The sequence below is a fragment of the Felis catus genome, chromosome A3 (genome assembly GCF_018350175.1).
Source record: "Felis catus isolate Fca126 chromosome A3, F.catus_Fca126_mat1.0, whole genome shotgun sequence".
NCBI classification, from domain to species: domain Eukaryota; kingdom Metazoa; phylum Chordata; class Mammalia; order Carnivora; family Felidae; genus Felis; species Felis catus.
In genome coordinates, this window is record NC_058370.1 from 126898765 (window position 1) to 126922548 (window position 23784).

Genomic DNA, 23784 nt, shown 5'->3' on the forward strand with positions numbered 1-23784 from the left:
CAAATGATGACATGCTGCCAGATGGCTGCAATCAGCTGGGATCCACGAAGGTAAGGCCAAGAGAATCCCACAGATGTTCAGAAGTCATGATCTAATACTCAACAAATGGCCATCTCCAAACTTCCTTTTATGTGAGAAAAATAAACTCTTATTGTTTAAGCCACGGTCTATTGGATTTCTAGTTATTTGTAGCCAAGTAAGTGACACAGGTCCAGTGCAAGGAAATGGAATTTGTACTTTCTCTAGTTGGAAAAGCCGCCCCCACCTCCATAGGGGAGCTTTTGTTGTTGCTTCTAAGGTTAGTTTAAAATAAAAGTCATACATGTGCATTATGAAAACTTCAAACAATAAAGAAGTATATAAAGTAAGGAGTGAAGGGTTCCCTCTCACCAAAACTTCTAGAAACTAAACACTATGAAAAAGGAAGGATGTGGGGAGAGATGTGTTTCTATGTTATACATATGTCTATAAAGTGTTTTGCAATTAGTCGTTTTCATTTAATGAGGTAGCATGGATCCAGGTTTTTGAGGAGGTAGGATATCATGGGAGCTGTACTTAAGGAAGGTGAAGTTGATACGTAATCATTAACCTATTAGCAGGGCATAAACAAATCAGACAAAACCTCCCCGGTGGAAAGGAAAATGGGAAACTGAGATTTATTGGTGACTTCCTGAATGGAGGCACTATGTCAGGCATTTTCATTCAATCCAGCTCCTCTGAGAGATTATTCTCATTTTACAGAGGCTCACTTAGAATCTGAACCCAGTTCTTTCTGATGCCAAAGACCTTGGTTCCTCTGTTTCACCAACAAGGAGGTTTGCATTTTTCCATGGGTGGCCTGTTATAACAGCCTTCATGTTCTAGTGCCCACAAAGCATCTTTCTGGTGGGTCCTGCTGGGAAGCTAAAATGCTCTGGACCTGATCCATGGGTGCCTCCTTTGGGGCTGGCCAAAGCTGAGTGAGTGAGGCAGGGACAAACTGGCAGGGGTTTGGAGGCAAAGGAGGATAGGAGAAGAAACCAAAGGAAGTGCCACGTGGAGCCCATCAGGCTGGCTTCCTTGCCTACTGCTAACTGAAGCTCTTGGGAAAATGACAACTGGCAAAACTCACAGTGAAGGGTAATTATGCTGTCAGAGGCATCTCTGATGCTCAGGGCTGGGAAGATCTGCCAACAAGATTCATTGTAAATATGTAATTGCTGAACATTGTTAGGCCAATGTTTGACCCAGCTGGAAATCTGACAACAGGAAGCCAAAGTTTTGATGCCCCCTCCTATGCCACCACAAAAACAGAGGTGGTAAGAGAGACCACCAAGTCTTCTCCTGCCTTCAGCTATACCCAGGGGGCTTTGCCCGTGTGAAAGTCTCTCCTGATGTCATGCCTTCTCCACCACTGCCCTGGGGAATCCCACCCCAGTTCAGAGACCAGTTCTAATTTGACCTTTTCCAGAAGTCTTTTCTGACAGCCCCCATCTGTGCATGTTCCCCCCCCCCCCCCATTTCCCTTTACCTTATGGCCTTAACTATTTATCTTTTGTCACTTATACTGGGAGCTCTTTGGAGCATGATCTTATCTGAGTCCGAGTTCTTAATCACCCTAAAAGTCACTTAAATGCCAGGAGGTACGTATGTTTTTATGGAATGAATGAATAAATGAATGAATGAAGAACTGGTCAGGGAGACATGTATCCTTTGCTTCTGGGCAACAGGATGGAAAGTGAGAAGGTGAAAAAATAGGCTTTGCACCAGTAGCTCTGTCTGGCTCAGGGGAAAACCAAGCATCTTCCCACATAGGGTCCCCCTTCCAGGTGGGGAAGAAACCTGGGCATTAAGAGTGTTTACCAAGAAGGAGGGATGCCTGGGTGGCTCAGTCGGTTAAGTGTCCTGCTTTGGCTCAGGTCATGATCTCATGGCTCATGGCTTTGAGTCCTGCATTGGGCTCTCTGCTGTCAGCACACAGCCTGCTTCAGATCCGCTGTCAACCCCCCCTTCCCTCCCCTGCTCATGCTCACTCTCTCTCTCTCAAAATAAATAAACATTAAAAAAAATTTTTAAAGAGTGTTTACCATGAAGGAAACATTAGGGTGAATGTTCCAAGAAGAGTCCTTAGAGGTAGTTTAGTCTTGATGCCTTTTGTGGTGAGAGAACAGGCCAAGAGACGAGAAATGTCTTGTCTGAGGTCTCCCAGGGACAGTGGTGGGGCTGGAACTAGAACACTTATCTGCTAACATCCAGCCCAGAGCTCACTTGGCAGCCCAGGCTGCTTCTGTTTACTATCTTACGGTCATTGTCTGGATTCGACCATAATGATATCAGGAATGTAGACATGTGTATAATTCATCAAAATTTTCCAAAAATTTTACTCTACTTGTCAACCCATTTCTTTAATTGTTCTCTATGATCCTTATTTTTGACCTCAGTTAATGTTTTCTGTGTACTCACTAAAAATCCCTGTTGAAGATTCGAGAGGTTACTCCTGCAGCTGATACCATCACAGAGCCATGTTCTTGCTTGTTCCACTTAAGTTGGCCTTCCTGGCCATTGGTAGACCACAGTGGATCATGGGTGAAGGATGCTGCACTATACAGTATGAGCTCCCAAAAGCAAAGGAAGATAGGGGATAATTAGGAACAGTGAGGGTAGTGGACTTGGGGATGGCCTAGGGAGGAAACAGAAGGAAGTCAGAAGGCAGGATGTGGAGGAGTTGGGGGGAAGGAATGGCATCACTGGACTGTGGTCATTTGTGGCATGGTTATGTGTCTTACTCATCCCCTAGCATTGAAGACTGTGCCTGAGCCTGGCTTCAAGAAGGGTTTTGGGAACTCTTTGTTGACTGAATGAATGAACTGTAGAATGGGTAAACCCACCTTCTGGGAAATGAAACTACTGCTGTCATCCAGAATAGTCTGTCCCCGTTTAGCATCATACTAAAGCCTAGTGGTACCTTGGGATGCATTTCAAAGTCATCCTGGAGCTTTTTCAAAGTATAGATGTTGATTTCACCTCCTTTATGTTGAACCAGGAGAGGGAGGGGTGGACCCTATCTGGCATGTGGAAAGTAAGAATGCATACCCTGAGATTAGGAACTATTCTTTTAGATTCTTCCAGTTTCCCCAACCTCTTCTGGAGATGGCCTTGCATTGGCTATAGATACATCTCTGTAATATCTGGGGTGATCTATTCAGTAAAGTTTGGTGGGGCTGAATGTCTATAAGTATTTTCCCACATTCACTCCTAACCCTACCCCAGGGGTCTCTGATGAAGGACTGATGGGATGTTTGTGGGCAGGGAAGGGGGCTTTTATATTGGGGAGCCACTTTAGAATGGGAGTTCCTTGCTGGCCAGTCCCCCAACACAAGTCACAGGGATCACACAGGTGTCAAGCACCCTCTGGGGCCACCCTCTGCTTCACTCCTAAGGGTTGAGAGCATTAGCCCCAAAAAGGATCACATTGTAAGGAGATTCTTCTGCTGAAGGAGCTAAAGTCAAGGAAGGAAGAAACTTTCAAACACACCCATTCCTTCTCCACCCTTGGCACACATTCATACCTATCTGCTTGGAGTGAAGAGTTAGGCATGGCTTGTCTAATTCTCACCCCTCATGATTGACAAAGTCTTGCCCTGCATTGCCTACTCGTATGATGTGATGTGAATTTTAGCACACAGAAAAGGTCCTTTCCACAGGTCTTGAAATCTCACCATTATTATTTTGGCTTTCCTAATAGGCTGCAAATTCCTTAGCATGGCATACAAATTAAATCTAATCAGTCATTGGTATGGGAGTATAAATAAATTAATTAGAAACATTTGGGAGAGGGGAGGGCAAGGGTAGAAGAGGGTGGCATGGGGTAAGGAGCTATGGTGTAGAGAACAAGGCCCAGGAAACACAGTTGGCTCATTTCACACTTGGAGCCACCACTATCCTCTTCAGAATAATCCTCCAAACTTTGTGCTAGCCAGGAAGAAGTCCACCTTTTGGCCCAGTTCAAGCCCCTTCTTAGATGAAGGCTTCCTGGATGAAGCAGCTGTACATGAGCATACCACAGTATATTTTTCATATGGCATGATCACCCTTCATTTTACCTCTGTGCAAGCATGGTCTCTCAACATAATTGGAATCCCTACAACAGAGCTGTGTGTCAGGCATTGCTATCTCAATCATGTAGATGAAGAAACTAAAGCTTATATAACTTGTTCAAGGTCACACAGTAAAGGTCAGAACTGGGAGATCCAAAATTAAAACTTATACACTGGTATAAGTTTTCAGTGGTTGTGTGACCTTAGACACGTTACTATTCTTTGTGCTCAGCTGTCTCATCTGTAAAGTGGGGACACCAATGCTACCCAGTACAAAAGGCTGCTGTGTGGTTAAAATAATCAATATACAGAACATACGTGGAATTGTGCCTCATACATAGTAAATGCTACAGAAGTATTTTCTATTATTATTGATCTTGTTATTGTTAATATTCAGTATTGCTTCCAGAGGATCCTATCTCCACTGTTTCTCTCATAGAATTTACTGACACACAGCAGGAAGTCAGTCGATATTAACTCCCTTTCCCTTATCTTTCTGAAAATTGCCATCAGGATCAGAAAAATATCACAACCGCTTGTTTTATGGAACAAAAATTTCCATAATCCGTAGGAGAAGCAGCCAACAGTGGCACTACTACATCAAAGCAAGCAGAGTTCAAGGCCTTGAGATGTGGCCCTTGCCTGGCGAGAGTTCAGAAGAAGATTCCTTGGAAACGCATAGTAGATACTGAAAGCCAAGGCCCTGTCATCGAATGCTTCCAGTCCCACATCACTGACACATTGTAATCCAATGTCATGTTCTCGGTCCTCGACGGGCTTGTTCTGATAAAGGGCTGACTAATGGGCAGGAAGGGGAACGTTTTGCCAACGCGCTTCTTTCCATTAGATTACGGATGTATTTTTAGTGTGGCTGAGAAATAGCTAGGATCTTGACTTGCAAGATGATTTTGGACTAGGAAAAAAATCTTAGCCAAAAAAAAAAAAAGATTGAAAATGCTTGCTGCTACTTGGGAGTTCCATGTTTTCATTGCCACCTAGCTCACTATGTTAAGATGAGGCTCAAGTATGATTTCTTCTGGGTAGTTCCCTTAGAGCCTCTTCCCAGCACTACCCATTTTTCATGGAACCTAGCACAACATTTACCTCAATGTATCACCATTTCCAGTTTCATTGACAGGCTCCCCCATCAACTGAACAGCTTGAGTGAGTAGCCATGACTGTTGGTTCATTTCAGTGATGCAAGTTCTTAATTTGAGAGTGTTGTAGAGGAGATACTTGATAAATTTAATGAGTAAATGGATGGATGGATTAGCTGGTTGGCTGGCTGGCTGGCTGGCTGGCTGCCTGGGTGGATGGGTGGATGGGTGGATCAGCTAGATAGAAGGATGGATGGATGGAGGGATGGATGGATGGATGGATGGAATACAAAGACCAAGAAGTCATTCTGCACTGGTAAATCTTACTATGAGCGTGACTACAGATCCTATGTCTCAGCATCTCTCACCCATTGTTAAGTGTTTGTCCCTCATCATGCTACATTTGCCTAATGCCACCGCAGGACTGCTTCTCATGTTGTGCTCAAGTCATGTAGGCAAATACATGCCTCTGCTGCCAAACTGACACCAGGAGAGAAATGCCAGCACTAATCATTGTCCACCAGTCCACTGCACACCCTGTAGAGGCACCTCAGTGGGGACAAAGATTAGGGGAGTAGGTACAGGAAGAGGGCAGAGCTACAGGGGTTAATATTTTAGTAAATTATGGACAACAGTATCTCATGTTTAAAAAACAAACTCCACTGACTGACACATATGTAGTGACCAATTGTTGGTGCCTTTATGGCCACAATTAAACTCTCTATTTAGTTGAAGTTTCCATCAGGCCTCAGTACAACAGAGTGAAGACCTGGAGAGGTTGTCAGGCCCAGGGCAGGCAGCAGAGTAGAGTTATCTTGGCATCACTTACTCTCAGTAAAGAAGAATTACACACACAGAGTGAGTCCATTTCTGCTTGTCCTGGCCTCAAATCTCATCCACAGAGAAGCTCAAATGGCACCCCAGCTGTACATCTTGCACCTGACCTTTAGAAGAGAGGCTGTTGACAGACACCCTCCAAAAATGTACCTTCTGGGCAGAGACTGCTAGCTGTCTTCCATCTAGCTTTCTCTCTTTTCAGAGTCCTTGACTTCTTAGCTAGGCACATGGCCATCCCAAATTAAGGCTACTTTCCCAGTGTCCCTTGCAGCTGGATGTTGCCCTGAGACTAAGTCCTGGATATGGCTGAGGTGATGTGTGCAATTTCTGGGGCTTGCCCTTAAAGGGAGGGATATATTCTCCCATTCCTTCTGTCTTGTCCTTCCCACTAGCTGGAAGGTGAGACTGTGGTGACCTACTTGGGGTCATGTGAATCAGAGCAATGCCCTAGGAAGGGGCACCAGGAGAGAAGGGGATTGAATTTCTGATGGCTGTGGAGCAGCACTGCAAAGCTGGCTTGGACTTTCTGTGAGAGAAAAACAGTCTTTAGTCATGTTGAAACCACATGAGTCTGTCATACTCAGTTGAACTTTTATCTTAACCTAGGCACCCTCATACATAAATTGAATATACATATGTGTGTATTTGTGTGTATATGTATAATATCTCTCTCTCACACACTCACTCAGCAGGATCTTCATTTTCAGGTATTAATTCAATTGAGTTTGGTCCTTCAAGGAAGGACTTCAAGGAAGTCATTCATCCATTTGAACAATAAACATATATTAACATATGTCTCTAACACAAAATAATTGGGCATCTTCGATATCTTTGAAACCTTAAGAGGAAATGGTAAGACTGATTCTTATGAAAACAGTCATCCTTGCTTGAGATATATCATGTTAATTCTCTATTAGCTGGAATCCCCAGTTACCCAGGACATTCTTCATTAGTCTGGACACCAAGATTTTTCTATTCAGTGGCTGGTTCAGGTGGCTAATGCAACCCACTCCCAAAGTCCCCCCATTGTCCTCATCCTGAAAGCTGAATGGACAATGACCCCAACTCCTGTCATCCCTTAACACTCCAAGACATCCCCTGGTTTTGTCTTATGTAATCTGTCCAAAGCTGGCTGAATCCTCATCTAGTGAGTTATCCCAGCAACCCAGCTGTGTCATCTTGAAAGATGTCTCTGGGCACCAGCTTCTGAGTCCACAGGAGATTTGACTGAGGCCAGGCCGTAAAGCCACAACCTATTAGCTCTAACAAGGTGTCATCATTTATTGCGTGCCTGGTAGACATGTCACATTTTTTTAAAAATATGGATAAAAATAAGTCCTACCTTGACTATGCAGTGAGATTTACTTAGAAAGCAGACACAGTCATCTATTTTCAGAGACCATCTATGTCTTTTATGATCTCCCTTGCATTTCTTCTAAAATCCTTTCAGTTTTCACACTTTTCTCTGATAATCTCATTCCAAACTGAAACGTCACCAGCCTAATTTCCAAATCATCAGCTAGCTTTTTCATATAAGACATCTCTAGTTTTACATTTTAGCCTTTCATCTCCTCTTTGGGGAAATAATATTTAAGGAAGTCCATGGACTACTCTGTTTTGCTGGCTAGTGCCTCACATCTTCCTAAGAAAATTAGCTAGCCACTTGACTCTGCAAATGTGATCCTGATACGTTATGTTGCATCCTGCTTATTTAAGTATTCTACATAAACATGGTTCTCTATGAATCTCTGTGGGTTTATTATTCTGGATAACACACTATAAAATGTTTCCCTCTTTTCAGTTATTCTTCAGATTGAATTTCAGTTAATCTATAAGAGAGGGCCTTTTATTTATTTATTAATGTGTTCTGTCAACCAACCAATTTTTGTCTTTGATTGCTGGGGATACAGTGATGAATAAGATACAGTCTCTGTCCCTGTGGGCAGTTGTACAGAAAAACTGCTAGAAAGACAAGTGACCTATAGTACAGGGACATTGAGGTTTAGCAGAAATCTAACAGCGACAGCCCCCCCCCTCGACTTCTAGAATCTTGGCATTGGAAGTGAACTTAAGAGGTCATATGGTTCTCTACCTCATTTTACAGAGGGAGAAACTGAGGCTGTGCCTACACCTCACCTTCTATCTCTCATCCCCTCATTCTCTTCTTCTGAGCAATACTGAACTTCTTCTGTCTGTTGGACATGGAGTTCACTCTCATATCTGCCTTTGTACTATATTTTATTCATGTCTAGATCTCCAGAAAAAGTAGCTGGTGGGGCTCAAAAAATGTTTCATGTGGTCCCACAAATGTTCTGAGGGAAATAGGGTGGGGATTACCAGGCTTTTCAATAAACTGAGAGTCTATGACTCAGAGAGGTTGGTAACTGGCCCAGAATCATACAGCTTGTTAGCAGCATTGTCCTGACCAGGACTGGGGCTTCTGCCTCTCATTCTCATCTTTCTTTTATTAAGTAGGATGCTTTCTCCTACAAGGAACAGAAGACCAACTAAAGGTGGCCTAAACCATAAAAAGTCAAGTATCCCACAAAACATATGGTCCAGATACTGTTTCAGGACTGATCCCACAGATCTTGGATATCACCAAGGGCCCAGGTTCTTTCTATCTTTCTACTCTACCATGCTCAGCTTGGCTGCAATATCTCTCTTAAGTGTTGAAAGTTAACTATAGTTTCTTCAGGTATCATATGCACAGCACAGACACCAGCATGCTAGTCTTTTAATGAGTGAAGAAAATATTTTACACTACCTTCCTAACCCCCCAGCAGATCTTTTCTTAGATCCCTTCTCACTACGATAAGGTAACATGCCCACATACTATATGCAAAGCAGACTAGGAAAGTGTGTACCTGGATTCTTAGCTTCTATAGTGGGAGGCTGGCCACAACCAGACAGAAAGAAGAGAGGAGCAGAGGATGGCCATTGGGTAGGTGACCAATCATGTTTGACACCTCATTTAATCAAGCCACCCCTCCATGTCTCTTTAGGTCAGTGCCACCCATTATGGGCATGATCTCATAATTTGTGGTCATTAAATGTACTTGAAGAGGAAGTTGCAATTCTTCATGGTGGGTGGGCTTCTCCAATCTCATAAGATAGTCAACCCACCAGGTTTTCCACTGACCCAACTCCAACACAGCCAACAAGAGCTCTCACACTGTCAGACTCTGCATCATTGGCCCTCATGAGTACACTGGGAGGCAACAAAAGTAGGCCTTCTGTTGTCTGATGGGGAAATATGGACTTGGAGAATGAAGAATTATCCACAGCCCAGCAGCAGGGGAGCCGCAGAGCCAGGATGCAGACTCATCTCTGACCCCATACCTCTTACTCCTTCCCCCTGCCGTACTCCAGCTGTAAGTCATCTGAAACCACACTGGTCATTTATTTGAATGTTTTTAATTAAAGACTATGCTTAGAAAAACCACACAAACCACCCGTAAGAGCAGGGATCAGGACACCTGAGATTTCCATCAAGGATCCACCTACCTCGTAAAGAGCACTAGCAGTAGAGTCCAACTGTCTGCATTTGAATGTTGCATGACCTTGGGAAAGTTATTAACCAGCTTGTGCCTCAGTTACCTCATTTGTAAAATGGAGGCAATCGTAATACCTTCCTCATACACCCTTGTGAGGATCAAATGAGTAATATATTCAGAGTGCTATGCTTGGAACAGAGCCTGACACTCAATAAGCATTCAATTAATGCTGGCTATTATCACCTATTTATTATTCATCTGTGCATCTAGCCACCCTCTGATTTATTCTAGAAAGGACCTAAAGTGTGCCTAGTTTCTATGGTGTTTTATGTTGTAAAGCCAACCAGCACGCCCCCACCAGGTGACTGTGGAAACACTGTGAACCATACTGATAAAACAAACCATTTATCTTTATTTTCAAATCAAAACATTTGTGCATGTGACAGTCCCCTAGAGCAGACAGTAAACTTGATTGCACAAGATAAAACCTTCTCTGCCACCTGCCTTAATATCTAGTGTTGGGATGCTTTGCCTCAAATGGGATCCTGTCCCTCTGGGTCAGCCCTCAGTGGGGGCTATGCCACATGACCCAGGGACACTGTTTGGATGCCGTGTTCAGAGGATGTCATGTTTCTCCCATAGCCTTTCTCTGGAGTTAATGTAACACCTTCAGGCTGTTCATTTCTGCTTCAGAGAAGCACAGGGAGGGGTGGACTGGCTCAGCTGTCTCACCTCCCCAACCGCTGGGAGCCTTCCCTCCAGCACCTGTGCCTGGGACAGGCTCTTCTCTTCCTCCCTTCCCCTCTTTCCACACAGGAGCTGGACCAGACTGGAAGGCTTACAGAGAAAACCTGGGGAAGGCTGGTTCTCATGACTGAAGGCCAAGACAGCCCTCTGCAAAGGGAGGGACAGTCCCCTGGAGCAGATGGCCACTTGAGGCCTCACAGAGCCGAACAGACCATGAAAGATTTCTGCTGTAGAAGCACACGGTGAGGCCAGTGTCCTCACCCTGTGCTCCTGTCACCAGTCCTCAAGGCTCCAGTACTAATGAGAGTGACCTCATTGAGCATTCATTGAGCACCTTTAATGTCAAGCCCTTGCAAGGGACATGCAAAGAATCATTTAACAGCTTCAGAAGCTGAGAAAAAAAAGGGGGGAGGGAGTGGAGGGTCCTGTGCTAGAACTCTCAGCTCTTTAACCATCCCCTCTCCCCCCAGTTCAGACTGCTGTGTCTGGCATCAGGGCTGCCTTTCCACAAAAGAAGCCACCTTTTCAGTAACACGTGGATATCCTAAGCCACTCTAAGCCACTCTCTGGGTCTCTGATAGAGGGATCCAAGCCCAAAATGATAATACGCATAACCTTACCTTATATCTTTTTGTCATTTAGTAGTAAAATATATACACAAAAACACAGGACAATATCTAGCTTGCATTTTTCCCTGAAAACAACGTAAACCACGCTAATAACACCATCCATTTGTCTTTAGTTTCAAACCAAAACGTTGCGCTCACTTTTTAGTTGAGAGAAAAGGAATTTCATCTACAAGGAGGGGGCAGAGGGGCCTGACTTCATAGATGCAGCTGGTTGCACAGACCAGGCCTGCTGGCCTTCACGGAGCACCCAGCGTCACTGTTTCCACCCCAGGAGATTTAACAAATTCACCTTTTTCTCAGCAAGTCACCACCAGCTCCTCTCTGTGACAGAAACAAAGACCCAGGAAAGTCTTGCTCCCCTAGGAAGTGGAGGGCCCCCAGCCAGCACCTCTGCTTGGAACTGGACTAGGGTGAGAACTGGACTAGCCTGGGGGGTGGGGTCAGTGACTGGCACTGAAGGGAGGAGATGGAGAGGCTGCCTGGGCAGACAGGTTATGTGAAGTACAATTTCAAAATGTCCCTGAGCAGTGTCCCGGTCATTCCAAGATCAGGGTCTTGAGACCTGAGAGAGTGTTTTCACCTGTCTAAGTTCTTCGGGGGATCTCAGCACCCAGCTTGCACATCACCCCTCTTCTCCTCCACCCAGGAAGCCTTGCCGGACCCTCCCTGATGCTGTGTCTCCCTCCTCCTCCCCTGAGCTCCCAAAGCCCTCACTGACTCATATCCTACTTAGCTCTCCGCATTTGGCTGTTTGGGAGGCTTTATCTCCCCAGACAGCATGGGACTTGCTGGTTCTCTCTGTGTTTAGTCTTGTGCAGCACAGACAAGGTACAGACAATAAATACCCACTGAATAACTCAGCCAACCTTTTCTAAGTTGTTCGCTTGAGGGCACACTGTGAGCTCCTGCAGCCTTACTCACTGAGTCACCAAGAACACTTACAAGGGAAATGAAAATGAACTGCTTGGGCCTGACACTGTCGTTATGTTGTTTTAAGAAGCATACAACACCAGGTCACCCGAACGTCCATGGTCATCTAACACATCTTGGCAGGAAACCATCTGTTTGCTTTGTCCACAATATTCAGGACTTCAGGGCTTTTCTGGCACTTGTTGACCTCTGTATTGGGCCCCACTCACATCTCCAACCTCACTTTTCCTGTGATACCTGTTTGGTCACTTGACATTTCAGCCAACACATTTCACAACAACTTGCTGAGTATGTCCCATACCATCCCTGGGTCTCCCTGCCCTTGTGCCTTGCTTAGATTCTCCCTCCTGTTAAGGAAATCCTTAAGAGCTACAGATCCTACTTATATTTCAAGGTATCTTGAAATCTTCACTGAAGGTACTTCTACAGAAATTTGCTAGGCTGGATTATCTGCACTGGTCTTGGGACAAATAAAACTTTCTCTGTTATCTTTCTGCTATCTATATATACTGTTCTGCTAGGCCTTTAAGTGAGTGAGGCAACCTGACTCACATTATGCAACCCCATAGCTCTCGGCTACAAATTAGTTATAGATACCACTTGATAGTGTTTGCTGAAGGTGGGAGACTGCTAATAGCTTCTCCGGATTACTATCTGCAGACGGATTCTCTTACATTAGAGCTAATGAGGCCCTTGGATATTTTGTAGGTAGATTTAGCCCTATTTTGCTGCTGACCTCCTCCATTTCTCCCCCATTTAGGACTGCATTTCATCTGAGATGGGAAAAGTGACTTAGAGCTCAGGACAGGACACGATTCATAGCAATATTAGGTGGTCACAAGGATGGGAATCCAAGCTCTGTAACTACCTTTAGAGAGAAATGCCAATGGTCCAAGACCCATTCCAAGTGGAGACATGAGAGCAAGTAATCAACGATAGCGAGCATTCTTCTGGCAGGCATTCAGTGGGCCACAGGAAGGTAGGGAGGAAATGATTCCCACCAAGATGGGTCAATGGTATCAGATCAAACCCCCGTCACCCTTTCAAAGGGTCAGACAAATCCAATGTAAAGCAGTTTTACAGTGAGAGGTCCAGACATGATTTTGTATCTTCAAATCCAATTCTGTAATAGAAATGGGCTACTTCTGCCTCTTTGGCTTTATTTCCAAGGAGAAATGGATTGTTCTTTAACAATTAGCTGCAGAGAAATGCTAGAGGGAGAATAGGTCCTTCTGGCTTGAAACCTCCATAATCAGGCTGGAGTTGAGGCACAGCACTTGGGGGGTTAACTGGAGCGATAAAGAAACAGCTCCATCTTGGACTCCTCCCCCCCCCCCCCCCCCCACTCCCAAGGGCTTCAATTTCCTCCTGTGTAAACGTATCCTGAGGGCAGAGAAGTTGAGGTATCATCTAAGAGCATTCCTTTGGATATCATGGCTGCAATGGCCATTGATATCTCTCTAACTGACACCTGCCCTATCATTGGAAAGCAAAATCCCAAGGTTTTTATTTTGGAAGCCATCCAAAATAATTTCACACCCTGTGAGACAGGAGAAGGTTATCACTTCTACCCCTCTAGGATAAATGCTCTCTCCAATGCAAGGCGCGATGGTAGCCAACTATTCCCTGAGACAATCTCACCATAATAAAATGCTTTAGAGCCTCACATGGGACCTTGTTTTCCCAGAACTACAACTTTATTGTCATTTCTTCCTCAAGATTTCAGTCCCTAACTCTTGTTTTCCACATTAATTCAAGCTGAAGTGCAGCCTCAATCATGTTGGCAAACATTCCAAATGGAAATGAATTCCCAGGTTCTCACTAAAAATTGCAACGTCCTCACCAGCCCAATCTGGATGACATTTTGTGTCTTATGTAATGTCTATTTCCCGAAGGAATTAAAATGTTTCTGTATATAGTTCTGCCGACAAATTTTTAATAAGGCCTACCTACTCCTAATTACCTCTTAGGAACAAGCAGTCTGAATCCCTGAAAACTGATCATCCAAAAATCTGTTTTGAGCCAAGAGTTTTATTTTCAAAATTGATTGGAATCAGATGTTAAGAAGCCATAATAGCCATCTCTGTCACATTTTCTTTTGATAAAATATATGGGGGAGCCAGCTCTTGATGTCACAGCCCAAGAGATTGGGCAATCTGGCATCTAGCCCTCCCACACCCATGTGCCTGAGCTCAAGCCACTGCTGAGCCTCTCCAGGACAAGATGATTTGCTGTTTACAAAGCACTTTGGTTGTCTCTCACATTAAGTTAATAGCACTCAGCATAGTCTCCCCATTTGACAGATTAGGAAACAAAGAGTCAGAGTGTTTTGTTGATTTATTTAACAAACTTTTAAGCATAAGACTGTCCCAAGTTCACATGGCTAGTGTATGGCCGAGGCAGGTACACATCCAGGCTTCCGGTTAAACGACACCACATTTATGTGTAATCAGGCAAAACACCGATAGCACTGTAGGCTCTGGGGGATGGAGAAGGGCTCTTGCTAGTGAGGTGAGAAAAGCTTGCATGGTTGTGCTTTAAAGACATAATATCCTTGTGAAAGGAGGTGGGGGGACCAAAGTCACAGGAAAGCAGAGGAAGAGACTCTTCTTCTTTGAGAACGGAGAGATCAAGGAAGGCTCTCCTGGGAGAAGCTTTTGAGCTGTTCTGTTTTGTTATGTTTTTGTTTCAGCCTAATATACTCAGTCTGTGGGCCTCCTGCCAACACCATAGGAAGGGGCTCTCAAACACAATAATCATTTTTTATTCCAGCTTTTTGAATTCTGGTCAGTGGGATTCTTGAGTTTCCAGACAGACCTACAGATTCTTATGTCCAAACCACCTTTCCTTTTGAGGATTAGCTTCAATATCACCTTCCCTGCCAGCCCTCCCTGAGCCCAGAGACCCTTCCTTGTCTTTCATGGGCCTCCTCACAATCATAGATATATTTATATATGAAGCCTACACCCACCTATCAGGTCCTTGAGGGCAGACCAGACCACAGAGGCCCAAGGGAAGGAACCCTGACATTCCTGGTGGATTCACTCCTACACGGTATCCGGCACGTAGGTGTGCTTAGGAGAGAATGACAGGGAGGGATCACATTTTATCTTATTGGGGCCTTCCCATTTTCATTTCCATGGGGCTCTGAATAAAACACAAGTTAATTGGGGCGCCTGGGTGGCGCAGTCGGTTAAGCGTCCGACTTCAGCCAGGTCACGATCTCGCGGTCCGGGAGTTCGAGCCCCGCGTCGGGCTCTGGGCTGATGGCTCAGAGCCTGGAGCCTGTTTCCAATTCTGTGTCTCCCTCTCCCTCTGCCCCTCCCCCGTTCATGCTCTGTCTCTCTCTGTCCCCAAAATAAATAAACGTTGAAAACAAAATTAAAAAAAAAAAAAAAAAAAAACAACAACACAAGTTAATTAAGGTCCCCAAAACAGGAAAACATCGCCTGCAAACTGGAAACCAATTTAACGAGGTGCAGATAAGAAACTTGCATTCTTATTTTCTGCCAGGTAAGTTCATTTGAAAGTATAGTTCAAAAGGAGATGTTTCTCCCTTTGTATTAGTGTAAGACACACTAACTCTGCTGTTGTGGGAATTAGAATGTCAGCCTGACAGTGGTTAGAAGCATCTTTGGTGATTCTTAACCTTTCTTCAGACTACCGAACACTTTATAAATCTGATGAAAGCTATCCCAAAAGAGTATACAGACTTTTACATACCATCTCAGCATGTACAGAATTCCAGAAGCCAACCCAAAGATACTCCCAGGTTAAACTCTAGGCCAGCACTTCTCAGCAAGTCCATCATGGATTTTCTCCATTAGAACTGTCTGTGAGGTCTTACTAGAAATCCATTTATTGGGGCTGTCCTAGGCCCAGTAAAACAGCAACACTGAGGAAGGTGTTCATCAATCTGCTGATTAAATAGCCCAAGTGATTTTGATACACATTCAAGTTTTTTTGTAATTTTTTAAATGTTTATTTATTTTTTTTGGGGGGGAGGGGCAGAGAGGGAGGGAGACACAGAGTCTGAAGCAGGCCCCAGGCTCTGAGCTGTCAGCACAGAGCCCGATGTGGGGTTCGAACTCACAAACTGTGAGATTATGACCTGAGCCAAAGTCGGAGGCTTAATCGACTGAGCCACCCAGGTGCCCCAATACACATTCAAGTTTGAATTGGTCATGGATGTAGATCAATTTTTTCATTTGCCAAGTCACTTGTCCAAAGTCGCACAGTAAACAGGGCAGAATGAAATGCAAATGTTTTATTCCATATTCTATAAAACAAAGATTTTATACGTAAAATCTTACATTTATATGTTTGCATATAACTTCCAGGAAGCATGCCTTTTTCTTCTGATACTGGTTTTTAGGCATAAGAACACAATTTGCGAGTTAAGTTCTAAAACTCTATAAAGAATTATAGAATATGGTTTTGATACATCATTAACTAGAAAAATCTCCCTTGGTCTATCAAAAGATCTTTATCATAAAACATTTAGGTGCTCCAGAGTCTGTGACATCATTTCTTTTTATTTGTTTTAATACATGTCTCTGAGTAGTTGTGTCAATAGAGTTTTGGTGAGTAGACTTACATTTCCAAAGCTTCAGGCCCAGAAAATTTCTTATTGAATGGGATTCCATCAATATTTTTTTTTAAGTTTTTTTAAACGTTTATTTTTGAGACAATGCAAGAGACAGAGTGCAAGCAGCAGAGAGGCAGACAGAGGGGAGACACAGAATCCGAAGCAGGCTCCAGGCTCCGAGCTGTCAGCCCAGAGCCCGATGCGGGGCTCAAACCCATGAACCGCAAGATCATGACCCGAGCCGAAGCCAGACACTCAACCGACTGAGCCACCCAGGCGCCCCCCATCAATATATTTTTGTAAAATAAACATGGTACCAAGGTTGAAAAAGGTAAAAAAAAAACACACACACAAAAAAACCTATCTACTCAGACGTTTTATCTTCCAAAAGGCTAAAAGTTTGCTTTTAATCATTGCATAAATTAGCTTCTTATTTTAGTATCTCATTTTGAAATTAACCTCTCCTTTTGCCCCACCAACAAGCATTTATGTCATTCTGCCTTGTATTGGGCTTAACTGTGTCTTCTCAATTAATCTGTGAGATCCTGGAGGACAGGCAGGACCATCCATTAGTCATTTCTCTATGTCTTCACTACAAAGCTCCCTGAGAAGGAGATACACAGTCAGCATTTAATATAATTCACTCAAACAAATGCTTACTGATGTTTGCTCTGTGGCAGGCTCTATCCTAACCACTGGGTCTCATGTTGATTGAAATGAGGTGACTATGGTCTACAGGACTAAAGAATGAGCCTAACAAGGAAGACCCGTGCCCAGACCTGTGTTTTGCGAAGCTCGCTCCTGCAGCTGTATGTTGGAGGGGCTGGAGTGGGCTGATGGGGGCTGCCATGGAATCCAGCCATGAGGCAGGGCTGTGGGCTGCGGGGACGGTTGGCAAGCCCATCTTTAATACATGTCTTACCTTCCCTCTTTCTATGACACCAGGCCTCATTTTTCTGAACCTCAGTTTTAAACATTTTTAAACATGGACTTAAGGAAGGGGTTCCTTTACATTTTGGATGCAAAGGCTTCTGAAGTTCAGTTTGTGGCTCTGGGCCTTGCAGAGGGGCCTTTCCCATTATTTTGCTCCTCCCCACACCCTGAAAAGAGTGGTTCTACAGCAGCCAGGTGTCCCTCCTAGAGCCTGAAATGGGTCATACTGGTGACTGTACCCGCCCCAGGCTGACTACCCAGACAGGAGGGCAGCGGCCACGGGCAGAGTTGCTCACTCAGCCGGATTCTAGGATGTCTCAGTGTCCACACTGAGACAGAAGGAACTACAGAAACGTGCCTATTCACCAGGGTAAGGACGGTGCCTTGCCAAATATTTGCACTTTTCAGCAGCATTAAAGGAAGTTTTCTCTGTTAGCCCCTCTCTTGAGCCTCATTACACAATCCACATCTTTCTCTGGGCTTCTTCCTTCTAGCATATCGGAGCTGTCTTTTTTTTTTTTTTCTTCTCCTCTCCCTGTGTACACAGCATATTTCCTCTGTGGTTCTGCTTTGTATGATGTCCTTGGACAACTCTGGAAGGACAAGAAGACTTTGCTTGCTTTCTGACTATTTGACGGAAGAGCATAGGCTGAGTTTGAATATGGTTGTGAAGAGGCTGCCAGGAATCTAAACTCCACTCAGAAAGTCATATATTCTCTTCTTGGAATAAAAAAGTCCATTCTGGGGTGGAGTGAGAGAGGTGGAGGAGGTGGATGATGTTGGTAGATGTACATCAGTTGTACCACAGCTGAGCCGCGTTTAATGTTTATATGCCCCCCACCCCCCATCTTGAGGCTGGTGCTCTTCCAGTGCTGAGTACTTTCAGTGTGTAAATGAAATACCTCATTTCCTGCATTTCAACTCCTTCTTCAAAGGCAAACTGCTCTCATTTGAAACAAATAGTGAGGAATGTGGCACACAGAGCTTTCTTAAACACAGAGTGACAGCTTGCATGACCTCCAGTGATATGAAAGTAGCTTTGACAAATCTCATTTGTCTGTACTTCCCTTGGGGCTGAGAGTGAAGACAGTTGTGAGGCTCAGGCTAACTCCTGGGTGATAAAATGTTAGAAGATGTGACTTTCAAAACTATGGAGAGTGGTTTAATCACTTAAGAAAACGCAAATGATCCCACTTCTCTGCAAAAACAATTTATATCAATTGAACAATAAATGCACTTCTCAGCACTTCTACCTGAAAGAGCTCTACACGATAAAAACTAATTTCTTCGATCTTAGAAATGGCACAGTGATCTTATGATATACACACAGGCCACCCTAAGGGTACCTTTCGACACACATTTAAGGAGATAGTTTTGTATTTACCTGCGGCCCCCAGCTGCTCAGCTTTGTATTAATGAGAATTCTGTGTCCCTGACACTCATCAGTGGTCCTTACAGAGTGATTGAGCTTTTAATCATGCAATAAGCGCCCATCTGCAAACTCACCACCTGAAACCGCAATACAACGTAGATACAATCTGTATCTAACCCTGTGGCCCTACTCCTATCCCGTCCCTTGCCTCTTCCCCATTGGATGTGGCCACCAGTCTGGATCCTGTATTCATCAATCTTGCTTTCCTTTTTATATGACTTTATTGCATTTATTGGTAGTCTCATAAAATATTTTTGTAACCTTCTTTGTGTTTAATTTAGAATATTTTAAGACTCACTTTTTGCACTTAACGTTTTAGTGTCACTACAGATCAACTGTTTTGACTGCTATGTGAATACATCACAGTTTATTTTCCACTCTCCCTCTGATGGGCATTTGGGTTGTTTCCCAGTTTTGCTATTGTGAACAGTACAGCTATGAGCATTCTTATACGTGTCCCTGCTTGTGCAAGGATGGAATTGCCAGACCACAAGCTATGTGAAACATTCAACTTCAGGAGGTAAAAACAATGCCTATACAATCATCCTCCACACATATATTCATGCGGATGGTTCAACTGCTCAAACTGATTGCTACACTTAAAGGATAAAAGCAACGTTTTCTATTTGGTATTTTAGTCAGAAAAAGTTAAAAGAAAAACAATGCATTTTTCCACAAGCCTAACGTTAGATAAGTGTACACAAAATAGAATGTCTTAGATCTTGCCAAATCTAGAAACAATACAACTGATAAACTCAGACAAACCAAAATAATACCACTGCAGTAAAAATTATACCTGCCATGGAACAGTTTTATCTAATGTCCAGGGTAAGATTCACTTGTAAACAGTACAAAATGCTGAGTTAAGAGTTCATTTTGTAGACCTTGATGCCCAAATGTATACCAGACCTCCCTACCCCTTTCCAAATGTGCTGATGTGGGAATCCAGGTTTTTTTCTTATCTGTATATAAGAATACACCTTGAAGTGAAAAAGGGCCCAGGTACTTTCTCTTTAATGGAGAGAGGTGCAGATACCTTTAACAAGCCAAACAATAGTATAATTAACAGCTTGTCAATAATCATCAGCAAACACTGTATTATCTGAGATTTCTACTGTTCTTTCACCCAACACTGTCATCTTCTGAACTCTAGTCAGTGTTTGGCTGAACAATTACTCTTCTTATTCAGAAACTGCTTGACTGACGTCTGGAAAAAACACACCCCTTTGCATTTTTAAAAATGCCCATTTTTTCCTTTTGGTTGGAAAACCACCAGTGTTGAAACAGATAGGCTACTTGGAGTTGTAATTCCATAGGAAGCTACATTTCATGAAGACTGGATTTTGTGGCCTTAAGAAAACAAGAGGTGGAAACCATTTACCTTCACGTAGAGTTGCTGAAATTCCTCGAGGTTCAGCCTCCCACTTGGACAGTCCTTGAGGAATCCTTTGTACCACTGCTTGAGCTCATGCTCGTTAAACTCTGTGCTCTTCACCAGGTCCTCCATCACTTCAGGGGCCAGTTTGCTATTCTGTTTCCCCATTCTGCCTGAAGGAAAGCAAATTAATGCAATTAGCTGTGGTCATTTCAAGCTTGATTAGGAGCCAAGTCAGAGTCCTGAGCAGCCCTTGGTGGGAACTCCCTCCCGTGTGTCAGGTCAAAGTCCCCCCAAGTCTGCCTCCTTCTATTTGCATTCCAGTAGGGAGAGGACGGAACAAGACTCTTCTCACAGCTCAAGAGGCGGCAGAGCTCAGCCTTCCCCGTCACGTGTCCCCTTTCACATAGCATAGATCCTACATGGAGAAACAGCCATCCTTGTTTTTGCTATTCATATAAAGTACATGGGAACTGTTTATGCCCTCTTTTTCTGAATTAAAATCCATTAGCACTTGCCGCCTAGGTGCCTAATGCTACATGTAGTTTGTAAGGATATTAAGTGGGATTGTTTTTCTGTTTTTTTTGTTTTTTAATTTTTTTTTTCAACGTTTTTTTTTATTTTTGGGACAGAGAGAGACAGAGCATGAACAGGGGAGGGGCAGAGAGAGAGGGAGACACAGAATCGGAAACAGGCTCCAGGCTCCGAGCCATCAGCCCAGAGCCTGACGCGGGGCTCGAACTCACGGACCGCGAGATCGTGACCTGACTGAAGTCGGAGGCTTAACCGACTGCGCCACCCAGGCGCCCCATTAAGTGGGATTGTTTACACACACAATGAGAAGGTTTTATAGCCAAGTGATCACAAACAGACTTGGGAAATCTGATCAGCAAATAACAGTGCATAAAATACATAAAATAATGTTACCTATATCAGTTATGTGCCAGATTATTGACCGTTTGCCATGTATGTTACTTAGGGCAATATTAATGAACTGTTTTATCTTAAATTTCTTCCTTAATAAAATTATGTATATAATATATATGTTACACATATATAATACAACTAAAGTATATATGATATATTATATAATAACCAAATATATATTATATAATAACTAAATATATATTATATTATATTGTATTTTATTATATTATATATATTATATAATAACTAAACTCTTTCAGATTTACTGTGATGGCTGATTAAGAAATAAGTAGGTAAACAAAGATAAACAATACTCCAAAATTAAACTATTTTTTGTATTAGTGCCAGAAAATTGAAGGTGATTTTTAAAAATTTCCCTTGAATGTTGTTGTTTTATAACAAAAAAAGAATGAAAACCAAGCTTAACCACAAATTGATTTAAAAAGTAAAATTAAACTGAAAATCTGAAGGACCACCAGAATAAGGAAAGTGCCACAAGATGTTCAAAACCCTGATACGGGAACTGAATTAGGCTTTGAAAATTTTACCCCAGGGGATCTAGGCCTTCAATGTTCTTGAGACAAATTCTCTCTCAGGCTCCAGGCAGGTCTATCCTTGCAATCACCCAGAAAGGGTAATCTCATCACATGCTTTGTCGGGGCTTTTTTGGCCTCCTTCGACAACAGATTCCATACCCATTGTCAGTGACCTGCCCTAACATTGAAAATCCTTTCACTGTAGTGAAACCAAACCACTCTTGCTACTTCCAGGGAAAGCTTCCTCCTCAGCATCATCCCAGCTGGACACAGTGAGAAGATATCATGAAAATGGCCATTTTTCTTCCCAATTCTCCTGTTTGAGCAAAGGACCGAGGAGCAGCCACTTTGCTCTTTTATCGTGGAGCGTCTCGACTGATTTTTGCTCTTAATTTCAAGCTCCATGTCTCTTATTAGCAACTGTCTCTTAATAATAGGTTACTGTGGGATTCCACAGCTGGATGTGGAAATCAAGTTGGGTACTCAGGTGTCAAGTGTAATTAAGCTGGGTAAGAACACTCTAATCCATGGTTACCCTGATAATCGAAAGATGTATTACCCAACTTTCAGGACTTCACTTTGTTGTTTGCAGTAGAGAATTACAAATTTTCATTTCTGCACTAGAATCTCACCTAACAATAACAGCTGCTGAATACTGAGGGTTGGCTGTGGGATAGGCACTGTGTTGAGCATTTTACCCTCGATCTTTGGCCCTATGACAGCTCTGCAATAAGGATTAGGGCAGCTCTCTTGTACAAGATCATACAAGTAATGCATAGCAGAGCCAGAATTTGAACATGGATTAGCAAGACTCGAATGCACAATCACAGACAGACAGGTGGATGGAAGGCATTTCAGAAGGAACAGGAGGGGCAAAAGCAGGAAAGCTCGCAGGGATGAATCAGTGCCTCTTGGCGCTGAAAGAAGGGATGAGAGAGGGATCAGTCACTTTGCCAGGCCCTAGTTGGGAAAAGACTGTTAGAGTTTACCAAAACCACAAGCCAGAGTGGGTTTTGTATTAATGATGGGAAAATGGATTAAGGGTTATTAAAAACTGCCTTCAAAAATGCCTTTAGAAGGTCAACAGCGTGTCAGCTTCTCTCTTAAGCAAGGAAGCGTGGATTCTCCATGGATCATTTATGTTCCTGTTGACTGACTGGGGAGAGGGTGGTCTCACACAGGGAACACTGTCAGGACCATGAATCACCATTTTGGAGACTCAAATGCATCACTTCATGCTTCTTGGTTATGGGTCATGCTCAGCACTATCACTTAGGTGTGCCTGGCAGTAGATGGGTTACAGAGAAAATCAAATTCTGGCCTGGCTCAAAGCAGCATTGCCACTGCCTTCATCACGCCTTGTTTGGGTTCATGATCCTCACTGGGATCTCTGACCCCAGCCCACCTTCTGTATGGCTGCTTGAATGAATTTCTAAAATACAAACCTTGCTCTCTGAGCCTCTCCCTAAAACTGTCAATACTTCCCATTGTCTACAGGATGCAGCCCTATCTCCCTCGCCTGGCACCTGTCCTGCCTACTCACATCCTCATTTTCTGCCCATCTGTCTTTTCACTTGCTCAGCAGACTTCTTCTCTTTCTTTAAGTAGCCTCCGCTCACATGCTACCTCTTCTGTGAAACCTTTGCTGACTTTCCAAGGCTCGCTTAGGCATCCTTTCTCAAAGGCATCTCCACTCTCTTGTAAAAGCTTTCATGGTCATTATTCATTACTCATTATCCAATCTACTGGATTGTTAGTTTCTTGGGAAAGAGGACTGTCTTTTATTTATCTTTGCATCCCTGCTACTTGGTACTAGGTGCTCAACAAATAATTTTTGAGGGGATGAATGAATGAGGGGCACTGAGCCACTGTGGAGTCCACAGTCAAGGACCTTGGCATGGCCTTCATCAAGTTGTGGTATTTGGTATGTTTCTTTCTGGGAAAGTCAGTCTCCTAGTAATGTATATATGAAAAGAGTCAATGCAATCATAAGTATAAATATAACATGCAGGCAACAGATGGGAAGAATGTTTCTTTTAACTGTTTGGAAAATGGCCTGCCCCCCACCCCCATCAGAGACCATTTTTTTGTTGTCTTCGTCACTAAATTTTGAACATCTTCAAGCCAGAGCTCATGTCTTTTGTCTCAATATTCTCAGTATTTGGCATAAATGTGGTGCT

General features: G+C 43.5%; 1 protein-coding gene across 1 annotated transcript in view; it reads right to left on the minus strand.

Moving 5' to 3' along the window:
- VSNL1 (visinin like 1) overlaps positions 1-23784 on the minus strand; it is a 98411-nt gene that overhangs the window by 38323 nt on the left and 36304 nt on the right. The window contains exon 2 of the mRNA XM_003984488.6: positions 20148-20314. Coding sequence (XP_003984537.1) covers positions 20148-20309 — 162 coding nt within the window. The 5' untranslated portion in view covers positions 20310-20314. The remainder of the gene's footprint in view (positions 1-20147; positions 20315-23784) is intronic.